A 19,461-nucleotide genomic window follows, 5' to 3' on the forward strand; every position below is an offset into this window, starting at 1 on the left:
CCTTAAAGGAGGGATCAGACCTCATTGTTAATAAGATAGAGGAAAGATGGAGAGCTGGCAGAAAAGAGTGGATGTCACTGAATAGGGAGCCGGTGTTGTGGGTCCTGTCCCCTGCAGTCCCCTCATCAGTATGTGAGAGAGTGCAGCTCCTCTCTCATCTCTATTCTAAGCCTATAAACTGCAAACTGTTTTTTGCTTGCCAACTCTAACTGCACAACACAGCCAAACACTCACACAAAACACGCATATAAACTTAAAAGCCTGCCAGAAAATAGTCCCCTCTTCTCTCCCATCAAAGGGGACCCACTGTGTTTGCTTCTCATTTAGTGGCTACATATGACAAGCAACAGACCCTAAGCTGTTTGTGTCCACCATAAAGTTTTATGTGCTGGCCTATTTTTTTTTTTTTTTTCTGCAGCTGATTGGTTTCGGTGCAATTGTCATGCTTCTCTCCTGGTTCACCAGGAATTTAAATGCATGGAAGAATCTGAGGAGATAGAAAGAGGGAAAGAAAAGGCAGATTAGTAAAGGAGTGGCGGAATATAATTAGATTGAGCAGCAGAAGGGGATTTGTGCTCCACCGGCTGCCCTCTGCTTCTGCTCCACTCCACCCTCCTCCCCTCTCGCCCTGCCTTGGAGACCTATGCTACTCTGAGCTGTCAATAGATGCACCGGCAGCGAAGTTAGTGTGTGCATCCGACTGTGAGTGTGTGCGTTTGTGAGGCCAGACGTGGGCCCGTTCTCACCTCCGTTTGTTTCAGAGGTTGTGCAGACAGTGACTCAGCTCTTTCCGATTCTGCAGTGTGCTATTTCCTTGAGTCCCCAATGTGGCTCTGCAGAGGACAGTGAGCTTACCCTGTTTGTAGCCACTGCAGACGTCTCATCACAGGATGCACGCGAGAGCATGTCATTGTGGTCCTGAGTGACCCGGCACAGTACCACAAAGAAGGATCTTTCCCATGTCTGCTTTTGGGGGGCTGCACTTTGGGGTCTATTGGAGTGAGCAGCAGAGGTTTGACAGTGCAGCGAGAGGTCTCACTGGATGACAGAGTTCGTTTGAGTGTGTGAGACCAGCAGCCGGCTCTCATGTCTCTGCACGAGTTTCTGCGGGAGGGCGGTGAGACGTCGCACCGCATCATGAACCGGCTCAGTCATCTGATCCAGAACTTGGACATCTCTGGTCTGGGCTCTCCTTTCCCTTTCAACCCTGCCAGCCGCAAGAACTCCTGGAGAGACTGGGATGGTAAGATTGACCGAGGAAGAGCGACTGTATTGCGTGTGTCTGTGAGTGTTCATGTTTGCTTTCATACTTTATTTCCAACTTTCTTGCAGTGGAAAGTTGCACATGAGATGACTCATCTCTGCGCATGTACATACACACACGTGTGTGTTCATAATATATTGCTCTCTGATGCTCTGGCCAGAGTTGTGGAGGGCATCACGCCCAGAGCCTCACACAGAGTTTCCTGTGGGCTTCCCTTGCTCCCCACTGCACGGTTTCTGGGTCCTTGTGTGTGCAACATTTCGTGTATGTGTGAGTACGTGACTACGCAGCTCAAACAACCCCTCCAGTTTCCAACATACAGATCTGGGCAGCTGCACTGACACTTTTCCGTAGCGGTAACAGATTCTTCAGCAAATGCAGAAATTGCATTGCGCAGCACCTTACCACCAGATGAGCTGGTGCAAAGGAATGGGAACTGCTGATTAAAGCTGCTGAGTTTTCAGTTTGCTGTGCTGTCAGCCAGGTTGTGGTCACTTTGAGACTTCGGTTTCTGGTGCTTGTTTCAAAAAGGACTACTAACACGCAGTGAGAGAAGGATGGTGAGGACAACCAGGAGGAACACTTCTCAATGGGATAGTGGGATGCCAATGGTCCCGCTTAAGCCACGTGAGTCAGGTGACATATGGATGCTATTTTTGTGCGTCTTTGTGCATTTTTTTTTTCATCTAGGAAAAACTATTTTTCTGTTTTTATAGGGGTTTTTTGTAAGCTATTTTTTTTTTTACAGCATGCTGACACAGTGCATATCTTAAAACCTTTCATATTCTTCAAACGTTCACATCTTTGTTCCCGATGTAACCTTAGTTTTTGTGAGGCAGCCTCACCTCTCACCAAGGTCGTACTCAGATATTTCTGTATGCGCCGTTCCTTGATCAATGTCACTGAGTGTTCGAAGCTCTTATTTACTTACCTGGTACTTAAAGATTGTACGGTATGTGTTTGCAGATACAGGATGTGCATATATTTTGGTGTGCATGAACTAGATATATAATGCGCACATCTTGTCAGCTTTGTTTATCTGTACCTGAAGCTACGAGGTCTCAGAGGAAGATTTTCGTTTCCTTTCCTCTCTCTTCTGGTAGAGTCATTAGCCATGAATAGAATTCAAGAGAGGGATTGCTGATTTCTTTAGTTGTTTGGTTTTGTAGACTGAGGCCATTTAACGACCAGATCCTATAGTCTATAGTGTTTTGTGTGATTACTTGCATTTGTATGGTTCTCTCCCAAGAAATGAATCACAACCTCCTGGTTAACCAAAATGCAAGTGAAAAGGTGACCTGAAATGTAGGTGCTTTAAAGAAAAGAACTCCTTCCTCTAAACCGCCAACTCTTCACAGCATTTCGGACAGTGGCTTTACATTCAACTGTATGCCTGTTTGTCCTGGAAGATGTTTTCAGGAAAACACTTGAACAATTAAAACAAACATTTTGGACAGTGTATTTGGATGGGGACCCAGTAAGAGATGATGTCCTTGCTGTGGTTGTTTTTTTGGAGTTGTTATTGGCAAGGACTGCAGTGCTGAGGGAATTTTGCCATACCACAATGGGAGAAAAAGATATATCCATTTCTTGCATCTTCTTAGTGTTCATCCATCTTTTACTTGCATTTTGTGCAGACAGCAGCCAAATTCCTGATGGATACATCTGAGACAGAGAAAGTCTGTTTAATAGACTAGCTGCTTCAGGGTCACTCTTCACTTACTGGTTTTATGTGAATTGATGTCTCTAAATTATATTGTGAGTTTATGTATTAGTCAGTCCCTTTGTTTGATCGTCATGCTCACCTTAAGTTGTGTAATTCTCTAGTCTAATGGCTTCGGCTTTTATCGCTGAAGGTTTATGACACTGATGACCTCATGCATGCCTTAGGTCGTAGAGCAAACACACGGGAAACACCCCGCAAACACTTGCAACTCACCCACACTCATGCACACACATGCAGATGCAGGCGTTCACACATTTTACATAAACACGTCTTGCTCAACCCTTCTAGCACCACTGGATGTCTTGACTGAAAGTGTATCTTTCACACAGCTCATTGAAATGGAATCTAAATTGCCACATTCTGTTAAGAAACAGTGTCTCTCTTTGAGAGGTCTCGTTAGAATAAAGTCTTTCAGTAAGTTTGTAAGAATGGGGTCTTTTGAGTGGAGTAAACAAGAAAAGAGGCTTTCAATGGATACAGTCAGTGAATGGTTAAATGGGGATGCAGGCAGTGTTTGAATGGCTGGTCAGAATGGAGGCTTTGTACTTTGGGTCCACATCTCCTGAGATAAGGCAGACGAGGATCCCGGTTTTGTTGGACCAGGTAAATGAGTGCTGGGACCTGCAGTACCTACATGACACAACATACTGCAGCATAACATCACGTATCCTGCACAACTTTTTCCTCTTCCTGATTTACGACTGGATTCTTTTTAGAGTTCAGACTCATTTATCAGCCAGGTGGAGGCATTGTTTCTGAGCTGGTGGCACTCGGGTAATTGCCCTTTTAGGGGAGTTGGTCAAGGAGGGAGGGTGGGGTCGAGCACTACACTGTGGCTTTTGTACACAGGGAAGGTAACCCGAGTTTGCAATGGGAAGTCCTCTCAGTTACTGACTGATGTCCGCAGGCTGTGGAGCACCTGCAGCCTGACAGGGAGCGAGGAGGCTGAATGTAGAGTTCGCAGGAAAGGTGGAGTCAGAATGAGAGGGAAATTGTTTCTGCGATACCTTTTGCAAAGCTACATGGAACAAATGTTGCAGAAGAGGAGTGAAAGAGATGACTGGGACAGGAGGGTGGGAGGAGAGGAGATGGCAGATTCAGGCTCCTTGATGGAGGAGGATGTTGAGGTTGAGCTCGGATCTGGGTTTTGCATGAAAACAGACTCGGAGGTGACTCTGGCAGGACAGCTGGTTGTACATTCAGACGAATGCCCCGACAGAGAGGAGTTGGACAGGTTTGTGATTACAGGACACACAGATATTCTGCTTGATAGTAAGGAGCAAAGAGAAGAGAGCAAAGGAGGAGATCGAGGGAGTCAAACTCAAGAGGAAGGTGAGATAGAGGCTAATTCAGGGCCAGTAGAGAATGATGAGGATGAATCGGAGATGAAAGTAGAGATGGCTGATCAGACTGAGGAGAGTGAGGACGAAGAGATGGAGGGAGCATTGGAAATGTGTTTGGGGCCAGGAGAGGAGAGAGGGGTTCATGTACGGATCGCTCTTGAGGAGGTGGAAAGTTACTACAGATTTTCCCGCCGCTGCCACTGGCTGTGTGGTAGGTGTCAGATGTTCTTTCTCTGATGGTTTTTTTTTTTTTTTTTACAGCTTATTCCTGTATCACATTAATTCAAGCAGAGGTTCTGTTATCTTGCCACCACACCTTCCACTTTTCAACATCCGTTTCAGTTCACCTTTCACAGTTTCGCACAATGAATATGTTTGTTATTTTAAAATCTATTACGAGAAGAGAAATAAAAGATAAACTTGGTAAATCACAGAGGAATCAGATGCTATATGTCCATTTGTGTCCTGTGTTGTGCATACATGTGGGATGTGGCAATAACATCAGCAGTGATGCATTACTTAACCGTGGATAAATGAATTAATGTCCTTGATGAGCAGAGGTGGAGCAGAGAAGCCTGTAAACTGTTTTTGATGGACTGTTTTAGAGGCATTATAATATTTTGCACATGCGTTTTTTTATTCATTTCTACAGAAGGATTACATATTTTCTACTTCTATCCAGTTGTGTTCAGGCTGCATCTTAGTTCTTTAATTATTTGTTCAATCAGCACAATTGCCAATCACCACCCTCACCCTGTTCATCTGAAACCTCTGACCTTTTGGCTTCCTTCATATTACACAGACTTATCTGTCACTGGTCAGACATTTGCTTTATCTCTGCTTCTCTCACTATAAGCCCCTTATTCCCCTTTGGTGCCCTCCCCCACCTCTGTGCCCTGCCCATTCCCCCCCAAATCTGGACGGTTTATTTAGATATTTTTATAGTAATTTTACATTCATTTTAAGAGAAACAAAGAAGGGCAGGAAGCACACAGAGAAAAGACTTAAATATTAGATGTGAAAAAACAAAAATAATTGACTGTTTTGTTGTTTATAGTTTTGTTTTTTGGGGGTTTTGTTTACCTTTGTGGTGAACAAGGATTTCAGTCCTCTGGTCTAGTCCTGTTTAATCCGTGTCAGTAGTGATAGGTGGTTCAGGTGTGTGACTGTGACCCACTAACATTTGACTCGTCACACACGAGCGTGAGTGGACACTAATCTCAGTCGTTAAGCCTTTTAAAGAACATTACTGCCTCAACCAGCATACGCGGGTGTGTGTTTACGAGGGAGTAATGTTTGTTTAGGTTGTGTATTTTCTAAATAATAAGAGTTTATCTATCACAAAATAGCAGAAAAAGTGTTTTAATAATGTCAAAGTCCAATTGTCGTTTTCAGTACAAGATTTCAGCAGCAACTATTTCAGTATTTTCTATTTATCTATCACGTCGTGCAATGTCAAAATAAACATCAAAAATAGTTTGAACTTTCATCGTCGGTGAGCTTCATCATTTTTGTTTTCATGTTGCGGGGATGTGTAAGACATTTCTGGTCTGTTACTTTCACAGTACTTTTACACGGTTTCACAGTCTTTTGTGAGAAATACAGTAGTATATGATACTGGCCTACATTCAGGTGGCCCGGAGGGCTTTTACAGTTGTATTATTGGAAACACTGAGTGTAAGTATGAAAGGGAATGAAGAAGTGAAGAATACTAAGAATATCTTGTGGATATTATGTATACAGTCAAGCCAAGTCTTATTTATATCTCTAATTTAAACACATCATACGTGCTGCCCAAACGAATTAAAACAAATTACGTCATCAAATAAGAAAATAGTTATTCCGAACAAAATCAAAATACATTTAAAGACAAAAATTTTAAGAAATTTGATGAAACCCAAAGAACACAAGTAAGTATACACAAGCAGTCATTAATACTGTGAAAAATTAAAATTGGGGCTACTTTGGAAAGGCCAGTGAGAAGAGGTTAAGAGTATAAAAACAAAAAAAGTTACAGTAAAAGAGGGTTGAAGCTCAAATGGGGCTTTCAGGAGGGGATTTTTCAGTAACAGAATAGCCTCACTCTGGAAACAAAGTGGAGCTATTGCTGGGCTAGGTGGGGGGTTGGTTTTGATTTGATATGTGTGGGAGTTTCAGAGGGCAGGGTGTGGCTGGCAGAGTGAGTGAGGCCGGGTCGGAAAAGTGGAAACTGTCAAAGGTTTCTGTGTGAACTTGAGTACATAAGGAGCGTGTGAGCAGCTGGGAGCGCTTTGCAGTTGGCTAGACGGCCACGTTGCTTTGTGTCCAAACACCTCAGGGCAGCGCTGGCCATTATCAACTCACCAGCTCGGCTTTACCAAGTTACAAACATCACAGATGCTCATTTATCTGGTCTCATTTCCTCTTGCCTGCCTTCTGTTGAGGAGACTTTGGGGCACAAACACCCTTGCTTGAGGTTAATTTGAGCGAAAACAGGAAAAGGAAGTTGTGTCTCAATTGAATCTGGAGATATCTGTCAGTAGTTCCTAATCAATAGCTGTTAACTACAAATGTCTTTGAAATTGTGTCAAATTAGTGATGAAGAAGGCCAACAATGATCCTTTTTTTTCTTGTAATAAGTGAAGAGTCAAAACACTGATGCTTTTTCAGGTGAGATGATTTTCCTGAAAACTAAAACAGACACAGTCCCTGAGAGAGATCAGTAATATTTTTCCAGCTATAGATCAGGTTTTTAATATATAACAAAAGAATTAGTGCAACCTCTAACGTATCGCAAACAGACGTATTTCTACTAGAGAAGAAGAAACAGACTGCTGTAAATGTTAAATGTGATTGATTAACATCCCAGGTCATGATGGATTAGATGACATTTTAATCCCAGGTTTGTTGCCAATTTGATTATCTGTTTCTGTATAATATTAACAATTTACTAAACACAGTGTGCATGTGTGTCTGTCCCTGTACATGGTAGATTAGTGTAATCTATGTGTCATCCTTAGAGGTCCCCTGCCGTCATAGAAGATTTAAAACCACCTGCTTCAGTAACCGGAGGCTGTTTAGGACTGTTAGTAATAAACTTAACAAAGGGTCTGCAAGGTCACCAAGATCTCTATCATTATGACTATTAATGTTTCTTCCTCTCACAGTGATATCATAAACAACCCTGAAAACCTGTTTTTGTCAATCAGCCTCTTATTGATCAGCTTCGTAGAGGTTCTATGAGTGCAAAATTGTGTCGGACAGTTGTGGTTGTTTTACATGAAGGATTTCTGTTAATGCTGCTTTCTCAGAGCTCTTTTTTACTGGTTTGAAGTCCTCTGGTCTTCATTTTGAAAAAGGGTAATCTCATTTATTTTCATGCACCACTCAGGATTCAGCATTGTTTTAATTTGAGTCGGATGACAGTTTGCTTGTGCCGCCAGCACTGTAGGTGACAATGCTTTCAAATATAAAGCTACAAATCATTTTTATTTATCAGTTAAGGCATAAAAACTGCAATAATATGAAAAAACTAATAATTTGGCCATATCTCTTTTACAGAAGGGCTCACTCTTCATGTACCTGAAAATAGACTCTGGTTGGACATTTGTGGTCGTTGTTTATTGCTGCAGTAGGAAAGTAAAAGAATCTCAACATCTAAAAAGCTTAAAACTTAAATATTTAGTGGTCGTTGCTGGTTCAGAGTTAAACAGGAGCTGCTTGATCCTCTTTAACAAAAACTTTAAAAAGCAATGAACATGTCAAATCATGAATATTCATAAGCTGATTATCATCTAATGATTCACCAACTTCTCTTGAAGAACCTCCCAGTCTTTTCTCTTGTAACTCAGTTATAAATCCTCTAATTATCATTATTTAGGAACTACCTATTAACGATTCAATTATCAGGTCGTCCCTCACTCATTCGCCACTTGACACACTTAACGTTTTTTGTTTGTCTGAGATTAATTTATTGTTTTGCATGACATTAAGCTCTTGTTACAACAGATGCACTTATTAGTCAATTTGGACAAAGGAATCTGCAAAATTATTTTATAAAGTTTTTCAAATATTCACTGGTAGGTAGAAAAGCTGTCAAAAGCTCAATAAAATGAATAATAATGTCTTGGATAGTAATGTGAAGAGACTTGTGGTGTACAGTAGTCAATGGGGTCGTGCATACAAAGACTCCACTGTGTTCCCTGAAGTCTCCCAATCAGCTAAAACCTTTGATTGATGAGAAGACAAAGTTTAAAGGTGGCAGGAGACTGTAAACATCAGACTAAAAGGACACACCTGAGAGAGTGCTGTCAACAAATGGTTTAAGAGTGTGTGCAAGACAAAGAGAGAGAGAGAGAGAGATGGCAAGCAAGCAATGTATGTCAGTGTAGTGACACCCTACAGTGAAGTCACCTGATACCTGGATGTTTCACTGCCAAACAAAGAGGAACAGTAAGACTTTTTGGTTTGTTTAAGGAGGGCTCAAAGTAAAGGGAGTGAACCTGTGAAGAGACGCAGACACTCATCTTAACGTACACGACACAGAAGGGAACAGTGTAGGATATTTTCTAATGGACCGACTGCTCCAGTTAGTATGAAGACCGACTAGGTGGACATGTTTGGGGCCAGTGTCACCGCCTCGGTGGATGTCACAGGACAGGTACTTTGCCATACAAGGAAAGGTCTTGGGACGGACCGTATTCTCATGCGTTTTGTCTGTTTAGTTCTTGATATCCTTCCTCTATCTCTCGTCAACTGTTTTTTTGTGTGTATTTATTTTAGACTGTCTCGTGTTCTTCAGTTGACCTCATTGTCACGTGTGTCGCAAATAATAAACTATTACTTTTGCAGTGTGACATTGACGGGGTGAGTCAGAGTGGATTGCTTTGAGAAAATGAAGTAAACAAAGTCAATATTGCTCTTGAATGTTACTTCAACATGCGTATTTGTGTTTGCATCCACATTTACAGTAAACTCCCTACCTGTAATCTTCGGGCTTTTCTGTTCCCTCGTCATCATTTTTCTCATCATTTTCACCTGCAGTAACAGACATTTGGCCCATTTTACCTGAAGTACAGCGTCATCATGCAGTCTGTGCTTAGTCATTGGTGCTTTTACAAATAAGAAGCCAATGCTTCTTAATATTTTATGTTCTTCTGTGTTCATGTACTGTCTCTTAGCTTTGATGACATACACCCAGCGGTGGGAGGTAGATATAAAATATGCGGGCATCTATAGACATACTCTTGTGGCCAGTAACTGAGGAAATGTTATTCAGGGTTGAATGACCTACTTTATATATATGCCACAGCTGTAAACAGACAGTAAAGTGAATTTGGAGTTGTATTCACCTTGAATATTGTGAAATTATACATTTAGCTAGATGACGTAAAGGATAGATTTTGTAAGAGACATACAGTAGAGTGCTAGCTGTAGTAAAGCAGTGCTTCATCATGTTTATTGTATTGATCTGTTTTGCCCTTTGCTGTCTCTGTTTCAAGTTGAACTGTGGCCAGTTTTTCTTTTTCTTTTTTTTTTCTTTTTTTACCACAAAGCCTCTGAAAACCTGGTTTCAAAACTTATGTATTTCTCTTCAACATTAATTCAGTATTTCTGACTAGCTAAGCTAAGCGGGAAATTTTAGGAAGATAAACCTAATGTTTAAATATTAAAATTAACGATTTAAAAGTACAATCTGTTTCATAAAGACTGTGTGGATTTGCTTTGCTCAGATTTCATTACGGGTGACCATGGTATCTTCAGCATCAACCCCACAACTGCCATCAGATTCTTATTTGGTTATTGCTAAATCCTTATGGGTGCCTTTTCCCTCACTGAGCTCTGCCCACTTCAAACCACAGAGAGGAACTGAGAAAAAGAAAAACACAGAAACTCTCGTGAAATCATCAAAACTGTTCAAAGTTCAGCAGAAACTGGTTTGTTAATGTATACACTACTCGTACTGTATTGAGAGGATGATTAAGGACTTTTTTTTTTCAGGGACTTTCATGCATATTCATGAGGGCTAACAGCTGACGGACTCAGATGTTTGTATGCATTTGCCATATTTATTTCATCTGTATCTCCCTGCTTTAATGAGACCATAATATAAATTGACCTGCTGTATAACTGTATGTCATTATAGTATCATTTACATTTCTCTACAGTCTGCAACCGTTCCACGTAGTCTCTGGCTAGCCAACTCCCCAACCTCCCATTTGATCTCTGGTATAAACAGTCTCTCCAACTGGGGGATTGAACCTTTTAATCAGATTATCTTAATCCGTATAAAGGGAGTGCATGCGGGGTTGAGAGCTGTTAATAAAGCTTATCAATTTATCAAAACTGTGTAATCTACAGTAGAACAGACTTGTGAAATGACTTTTCTTTGATCATAAAGTACTGTAGATATTACTGTATTGGTATTTTTTTTTGTGGGAAATGTCAGATTGAAGTTTAATTCAGCCCTTAAAAATAATTTGACAATGGATCTCTATATATATATATATTGTATGTATAACTTGGTTATGTGTGAAAATGGCAGATTGATTATTATAAAGTGACAGTTTAAAATTTATACTTAAAGTGAAAGGACTGTGAGTGTGTCAAACTCTACATCTTCAGCTCAGATGCTTTACTGATATTTGACTTTTTTTTTCCCAGATGAGATCATGCAGCTGGACAGCTGTCCCCTACATGCTGCTGACATCACCCCCGACCTTAAGAAGCAGTTTGCCTTTCTATCAGGTGATGTTTTATGTGTTTTTTTTATCCTGTCGTTTTGCTTGGATTAAGGGGAATGTGTGGTTCTATTTTTCGAATGTTGTTTTTGCTTATTACCTAATACCTGGAATCAGTATTTATTTATATTCGATCTTTTCCACTTTGTATTTGCATTGTTCAGCCGAACGGTTTTCCCAGAGCAGTTATGATTTGCTATTCAAATGTCACCGTCATCCTCTTCCTCTTCACTGTTTGCCAGTTTTGGGCGTGGATACCAGCTGCCTTATCGCCACTGTTACCTGATCTATATTTCATTCACAGATGAAGCCAGTACTGTGTTTATGGCACCTATTCTGTCCAATCCCTGCAGTCATATAAAAAACTGTCCTCTCCACATGTGGCAGAGATGACCTTGTGGCAGCAGTGTCGGAAACCATTTTGCAGACAAAGATCTGAGCAGACGTTGAAACCATGACTGTGCACTTGCTGTTGCTATAGTGATTAGAGAAGAAAAGGCAGACAGATTGATATTCCAGGCACATGCGCTGACAGAGCAGCTGTTTCCCACAGGGAGGGAGATAGTGTGTGTGTGTGGTGAGAGAGAGGTGAGGTTGTCGATGTCAACATCAATCATTGTGTGCAAACACAGCAGCATCTCTCCATCTCACACTTCACTTTCTAATTCCATCCTGAATCATTGTGTAAACATGTTGAATCTTATAACATATGTCCTCAGTCGCCGTATTAATGTCAGTGAGGAACACAGGACTTTCTGATGTTTGATCCGCAGTGGGAGGGGCCTCTGCTGAGAAAAATTATGACATATACTTCTGTGCATTAATCAGGATTTACCAATATTTTAATCAGAATCTTTTTAGAATGGACTAGACCAGACTCTTCTAATTAATTACTAAAATGTTTTTGTGTTGTCATGAATTACTGTAGTAAAGTGGTAACATAATGATATAATGTTTTTTTTTTTACTAATAACCATTTCATTTTGACTTTTTTTTTATGTCAACTATCGACACTAGCGAGGAGCCTTATAATCAATTCACTGTGTTGGAAAAAGATACACGTTTGTCAAACCAGTGGCATTTTCAGTGTTGTTGTTTTAAAAGGGAGAGTCTGAGACTGTATCATTTGTCATGATGGATATTGTAATTCTGTCTCTACAGCTTCCACTCATCTTAATACAGCTGTAACATCAGTGCCCCCATCTGGCCAGAGTTTCTTCTGTACTCTCTTTTTTTTTTTATCCTAACTGTAATACATGAACATGAACGATCCTTCAGACTGAGTGCATAAAAGCTATGACAAAGTCTGGTGGTATCAATTTCTCTGTCTCGCATACTATACTATCTTATATTTTGAAAGCTCCGCTGATATCTAAAGTTCCAAAGAAGATGAATACAAAGTAATTCTTCTCAAATAGATTTACATTAATGTGGAAAGTTAAAGTGTTTCTCTTTTTTTCCTTTTTCTTAGGAGGTAGAGGAGATAATGGCAGCCCCATCATTGTGTTCCCAGAATTCCCTGCGTTTGGGGAGATCACGGACTGCGAGTTTCACAACGTGCTGACCTACCTGACGAGTGTGCCCAGGTAACGTCCACTGCTGACATGCAAACTCAAACGCATGAATCTTCACACATACCCTCACCTCTTGTATCGCCACCTGCATCTTATTTCATACCCTACCGTACCTACACCCCCTTTTCTGGACATGTTCCCATTTCTTCCTGGTGTCACCATCACCTTGTTTTCCTCTGCAGCTGCTCCTGAACCTTAAAATGGTGTGTGTATGAAGTCTGCCAGCAGGTGGCAGTTTCTACTTTAATCACAGCCTCACTTTGGATTTACTCAGTGAGTGGGTTTCCTGTAGTAATAAAATGGCCAATAAATATTAAGGGTCTTAATTAGTCTTTTGCAGATCATCCTTGTTCCATATGGGCAAAACAGATGAGACAAGGGGGGGAAATGAATATGTCCCTCCTTTCCTTCAAATATCCCCTCAAACAATCATCACATCCATGTTTTCTTAGTTGTTTTTTTTCTTTTTCTTTATTTGATGTTGTCATCACACTTTATTCTTTCAGTTTCTTGATTTAGTTCTCCCTCCTGTCTGTACCCTTCCTTCATCTTGCCCGGATGTCAAAGTGAGTAAAAATAGCTGCTGCAGTCATTTGGACTGGCTGAATCTGAATAATGCATACAGCTGAGCAGAGCTGTGTTTGCATCTGTATTATGTGTTTGCAGGCCTTTACATAAGCTATCAGTATATAACATGTTTTGTTTTGTTTCCAGCCTACATTTTGTTTTGATATTTTTTTTTTACGGGCTCTACATCTGTTGTAAATTCACCTCCTTTTTGGTCTGTCGGTCTGATTATTATCGGTTAACTGAGGGTCACCTACAAGGGTGAGATGTTGTTGAGCCTCAAGCTGTTGTAATCACGCAGACAGATGGCTGGAGCTACCTGAGGGACTCACACCCCCGACAGAGCGCTCTAAATCCAGGGGCAAATGTCCTACATGTGTGTATCATGACCTCGAACAGCAGCGTGTTTGAAACGAATACCTTTGAATCAATAGTAACAGCAGACAAAATTCCTAATGTTGATTTTCTCATACCATACATGTTCATGCTTTTTATGTTTTAAGTACTGAACTAGTTTCAGTCTTGTCATCTGAGTTTTAGGATCCTAATTTATAAAATTTTGACTTTGCATAGACAGACACTAAATTGGTAAATTAAATGATTTGATAGGTGTGTTTCCTTTAATCTGCCCTTGGCTTTGCATGTGGATGCACACATGGATCTAGTTTTGCTGATTGGTTTTATGTTAAATAAATCCAGTTGACACAAAGATATTTAACCAGAAATTAAATACATCCTGCCCTCATGGTTACTTGATCCTACTTTAATTTAATATATCATCGCTCTTATAGTCCGACTAATTCCTCTGCTGTGCTCAGTACCATAGAGGAAGGAGAGGGTGCAGCAGGATGTGTGTTGCTATGTCTGCATATGCTGCCAGCATATTTCCCTCATCACTGCATTACCATTAGGCAAAGCTTTTTCACAGCTCAACACACAGCTCGCGGTGCTTCTACACACTTTGTCCGGAGAAATCCAATTATTATTAGGACACTCAAGCATGTGCAGCTGCAGCCTCACCAGCCAGTATACGAATATTTCAATTAAACAGTTTATACGCGTGTCTATTTGAAGTACAATATGATAACTATTCAAAACATGGTATGATTTACAATGACAGTTTGTCCAGTTAAATCATTTTAAAAATTCAAAATCATCTTCAGCTCCAAAACCTAAATTAGAAATTATTGCTTATACTGTATTTATATATAATGTAAATACTGAATTGGTCTCAGAATTGAATCCGCAAATGTGCCAGCCCTACATAACCTACAACAGTTTGGGTCATTGCTGTTATGTGGAAGCTGCAGAGCATCATTTCATTCTTTCTCAACCTCTGGCACTGTATGTTCAGCATAAACCACCCTCTCATCTCAGCAGTCGTAAATGTCTTCCTGGCAAAAAAAGCTTGTGTCCCACTCCTCCACCCCTTCCCCCTCCTCCTTGTCCTCGGCAGCTGAGATGTAAAGCTGTTTGTGTTTTGAAAGCCCCAGTGGCTGAGAGAGTGCAGATGATTGGGTGCAGGGCTGAGAAGTGAGGAGGGCTGAAGAACTGAAGAAGAGAAAAGCGACAGAAAATATAAACCAAAACCGGATGAGAAGTGCAACTGTAAATGCAAATGTTGCAGTGAGAGAGAGTGAGAAAGAGAGAGAGCAAATAGGAGAGGCAGACAGGATAAACATGCAGGTATTTACCTAATAACTGAAACCTCATAGTCCATGCTGACAGTAACATCCTCTTTGGGCCTGTTCCCCCTCCCACATCTATTAAGATCTGCTGATTGGCCACCAGAGTTGCCCATTACTTTGCACCCCTTTTGTGATTGGCTCGTGTCCCAGCAGCTCCCCTGTCTCATTGGACAGTTTACAGATGCAGTGTGGGGGGGTGCAGAGGCTGGATTTTGTGATGGTCTTGAAGCATTTGGCTTCTTTTGCTTCAAACCACACAGCACACTGGGATCTGCCTCATCCACTGTGTCCTTTTGTTTTGCCTTCAATGTTGCAAGGATGGCTCTTTTTTTACTCCTGCCACCCTGTCTGTGCAGTTAATAGTTGCAAAATGGCGGATATGAAAACAAATACTTGAGGATTACTGGGATATTTCTGCATAAAAGGTAATGACAGCTACTCATGTACACCTATGCTGCGGATGCATCATGTTTTCAGGTATACATACGGGGGTTCTGCTGGTGAGCTGCACTTGTGGTTGCCGGTGTGTAAAGCCTGTAGCCCTCCTCTCTCCTGGGACCACAGAGGACAGCAGGGGAAGAGGGGGAGCAGGGAGAGAACTGAGTGCTGGAGGATGATGGCCAAGAAATCTGGAGGTGCTTCACAGCATCTCATTTTATGGGCTGCACCAGCTGTCTAAGAAGATAAAGGGCAGCATAACATAACCGCAAAGCTGTGAACGAGCACTTGGATTTTCTACTGTCACATAGGAAACCATTTCTATGTAGTTTTTTTCTTTGAGCTCCTGTTTTAACTGAGGATTCCCTACTTTTCGGTTCTGTGTGGAGTAATTACGTTGTAGTAGAGACTTTCTCTTTGTAAAAATCGCTGGGATCACCTCATTGTTCACAGTGCTGTTCAATTCCAAAACATTAAACTGCGAGGATCTCTGTTTAGTTTGTGTTAAATGGGTTGCCTCATTTTGTTTTCCAGCTTGTCGTCTACAGGCGTGGGTTTCATCCTGGTCATTGATCGCCGGCAAGACCGATGGGCGGCTGTCAAGGGGACCCTGCTTCGTATTGCAGTAAGTTTGTTTTTGCGTCTTAGCATGCACTTACTTTCTGTCTGGATTGTCTGGGATTCTCTGTGGGAGAGAAACTGCCTTTTTTTTTTTTTTATCAGATATTGGAGTGAGAGGACCAGGGATTTAGAGGCATTGGAGGAATCCCATCTCCCTTTCACAGCTTCACCACAAACATAACTCCCACCTCTCACCCTGGGGGGCTGATATGAGCCAACACCATCCTTAAAGTCTCTCATATCACCATCACAGCACGCCATGTGTTTCCATAGCTACAGGGGAAAATAAATAGTCACAGGCCAAAAAGACAGAAGGAGATTATGTTTCTTTTGTTCACACATTCATTTAAATATCTCACTCATCATCACACTTGAAATTGATTTTATGTTACAGTCTCACTTTTAAATCATAAATAAATCAGTTTAAATAATGACTCACTTACATGAATGGATACTTTTTTTCTGCACTACAAACAGCTGCTGCACACTATCTCCCTCTTTCTATCACCTCTTTCATCACTTCAGCACCTTCTTCTGAGATGGAGAACTCGCACGAGTCTTGTCATTCAGATTGCTGAATGAGGGAAATGCAGGTTCGGAGCATCAGAAATAATCAGGGTTCTGCGTTTTATTGCTTTTCTCAGTGGTTCCAGGCTTTTCTTGATGACAATGAGCCAGACTGTCTCTATGTTCATCTGGTTTTTTTTGTGATTTCTATAGGGAGGTGATGAAGAACTGGCAGCCCTCAGTAGTGTGTCTGCGGGGGGTTTGGAGTGGGGGTAGTGGTACAGGGATCACCCTCTCACACGATCTCCTTCTGCAAATTGCTTTTTGGGCCTAAAACAATGGGCTGTTGACGAACACCTAGATTCATACATTTGGAGCTTATTTATATCGACATTGGACTTCTATTACCTGCCAGTGTGCTACAGAAATGTCTATTTTTTTTCTGCTATACTGAAAGCAAAAGAATATTTACATCGTTAAGATATTTTTTGAGGGCAAAAATGTTAAAGTAGCCTCTAAATATAATAGCCCTGCTCAGGGTTGAACAGATCCTCACGTCTCTCAATAATATAACAACAAAAAGACACCGATATGAAAAGATGAAATGTCTGACGGAGGGAACGATAGATGAATATCACCACCCACCGTCTCCAGAGACATGGGAGACCCACTCAGTCATTTCAAATTAAATCAAGCTTTATTAATCCCAGAAGGGGGACTTTTACAGGTTGACAGGCCAGTAATAGGGGGCATTCTGTCAGCCCTGCAATAATGTCCTGTTTGGAGTGAATCAGTCAGGCTGCTAAATACATGATGATGAAAACTGGTAGTATCTGTCTGTAGTAGAGAGGATGTTTAGTCAGCGTGTGCGTGTGCGAGGACGAGTAGACCTGTCTGAGCGAGCAAATGAGCCTGTTTATCTTGTCGAATGATGCTCTTTGTCTTTTTGTGTGTATGTACATGAGCACATTTGTGTACATATGGGGTTGTGGTGTGTGAATGGGGGTCAGTGTGTTTTCAGGGAAAGCTACACATTGCAGTGCTGAGTTAGATCTGATGACAGACAGTGTTTATAGACTGGTCCTGATTAAATCTATGGTCAGACTGTCAGTCACTAAAGCTTGTCATTTATCTGGCTCCTCTGTGAGGCCTGTGTGTGTGTGTATTTGCCATTGACAAAGAACAAAGAACAACTAGACCATGACTCTGACTGCCAGTGACCACAGATCTGAGCAGCATGGTTGAATGGTTAGAAGCCACATTATAAAAGAGTAACACTGGACGTATTAAAACCCCTAGAAAGACAAAAAACATAACTCCGTAGCTCTTAGCCCATAAGCCTGTTAATTCCTACAGAAGATGTCAATATTTAGTTTAGTCATTAAAACAGTTTCATCTTTTAAAAAAGGCAAAATGTTGTAAAAAAAAAAAAGCTGGATGCTGTAGTTTTAGTTGTTGTTTTATTTCTGTGCATTGCTCAAGCAGGAATAAAATGTGCATCAGTTGGACTATTTCAGCTGTATATCTGATGCATTAGTGAGGATTTACAACAGCAGAAACTTGTACAAAAGAAACTACAGTGCCCATGTTCACTGCTTCATTGTTGTCTTTGGACAAGATCAATTAGGATCAGATATTAATTTGGATTTTTTTTTTTTTCCTTTGGATTTGGCGATGGTAAAAAAAATATCGAATCTAGCCAGACTTATTTTTTAAAAGGTCTGTTTCTGACTTCGCTACACAACGTTCACATATCCATTAATCATAAAGACACACACAATAATAGCTCTGTCTTTGTTGAATAGTACCATCTACTACTCGCATGCCTAAAAAAAACGTGCATGTTCCACAGATTGTGGATTGTTTAGCCCCTCGAAACAGTTATCTCCCTTCTTCCAGCAGGTCAGCGAGGACAAACACTGATTTGATTTATTAATTCCATTAGCAGCTCCTTTCCCAAGAGATTTTTATTAACAATGTATCCACTGTCTCTTCTGCTTAGACCAGCATTCCCCAACTCACTCGGGGACGACGACCAATCAGGCGAACCGTCCATTTAGGTCATTAGCTAATTAAAGCTGTATTAACAATAGTATTTCCTCAGGAGGAGAGATCAGTGTCTACCCTCGACCATCACCCGACTGCTTTCACAGCAGTCCGCAGTCTGTCAATGGGTGTCAATCATGACATTTTAATTGGCATTTTATTCTCTCTGTTGGCTGAGCTGAATATGTGATGGATATGAAGAGGATGCATGTGGATGCTCTGAGCGAGATGTGCTTCCAGAGTTTGTTCTTCCTTTTCATGTACAAAAAAAAATGGTCAAGTCATTTTTATTCATAATATATATGGCACAAACTGACAAATTATAAGTTTCTCTGAAATGGTTTTACAGTCTGTATATCACGTAGCCCTGAGTCGAACAGGAAATGCCCATTAAATCAGGAAAATAAAGGGAAGATCTGAAGGAGGAATTACATGTAAAGATGTCAACTAGATGTCGTGTGTAAAGAGCTGGCAGAAATTAGTAAATGTGTAAAGACAGAACCTGAATTCATGTGCTTGCACACATGTATGCAGATTCCTTCTCCCCCATTATTGATGCAGAGGCATCTCGGGGACATCAAGATTAATGTCCCTGTCACAATGGTGCCCACCAACCCCCCCTCTTTCTCTCGTGCTCCACAAGCTTCTTCACATGCTTGTATGTGTTTGAGTAAGATTTTTCACATGGGAGATAAAAGGAGATACAAAAGGAAAGAATAATGCAGGCTGTCAGCAGACAGAACATGTCCTGCTGAGCGGTGATGTATAATTGACTCGGGGTGGAGGAGGATCCTGTCTGCTCTCTTATGTAAGTGACGGTCTGCGCCTCATTTCTGATTTTAGGGCTCCTTCCCAGGGAACCTCCAGCTGGTTCTGGTTCTGAGGCCCACCACCCTCCTGCAGCGCACGCTCTCCGACATCCTCTTCAAGTTCAACAAGGATGAATTCAAGATGAAGGTCCCGGTGCG

General features: G+C 41.2%; 1 protein-coding gene across 4 annotated transcripts in view; it reads left to right on the top strand.

Moving 5' to 3' along the window:
• The first annotated feature begins 688 nt into the window (after positions 1 to 688).
• mcf2lb (mcf.2 cell line derived transforming sequence-like b) overlaps positions 689 to 19,461 on the top strand; it is a 30,115-nt gene continuing 11,342 nt past the window's right edge. The window contains exons 1-5 of one of the 4 annotated variants that reach the window (XM_069154163.1): positions 689 to 1,243; positions 10,976 to 11,059; positions 12,524 to 12,638; positions 15,854 to 15,944; positions 19,337 to 19,456. In XM_069154163.1, coding sequence (XP_069010264.1) covers positions 1,087 to 1,243; positions 10,976 to 11,059; positions 12,524 to 12,638; positions 15,854 to 15,944; positions 19,337 to 19,456 — 567 coding nt within the window. In that variant the 5' untranslated portion in view covers positions 689 to 1,086. Of the gene's footprint in view, positions 1,244 to 4,077; positions 4,545 to 10,975; positions 11,060 to 12,523; positions 12,639 to 15,853; positions 15,945 to 19,336; positions 19,457 to 19,461 lie in introns of those variants that run through there. The other 3 variants (XM_069154166.1, XM_069154162.1, XM_069154164.1) reach the window with 3 other exon arrangements.

The sequence above is a fragment of the Embiotoca jacksoni genome, unplaced genomic scaffold (assembly GCF_022577435.1).
Source record: "Embiotoca jacksoni isolate LCO1_2020_lvr unplaced genomic scaffold, fEmbJac1.0.p SCAF_2, whole genome shotgun sequence".
NCBI classification, from domain to species: Eukaryota; Metazoa; Chordata; class Actinopteri; family Embiotocidae; genus Embiotoca; species Embiotoca jacksoni.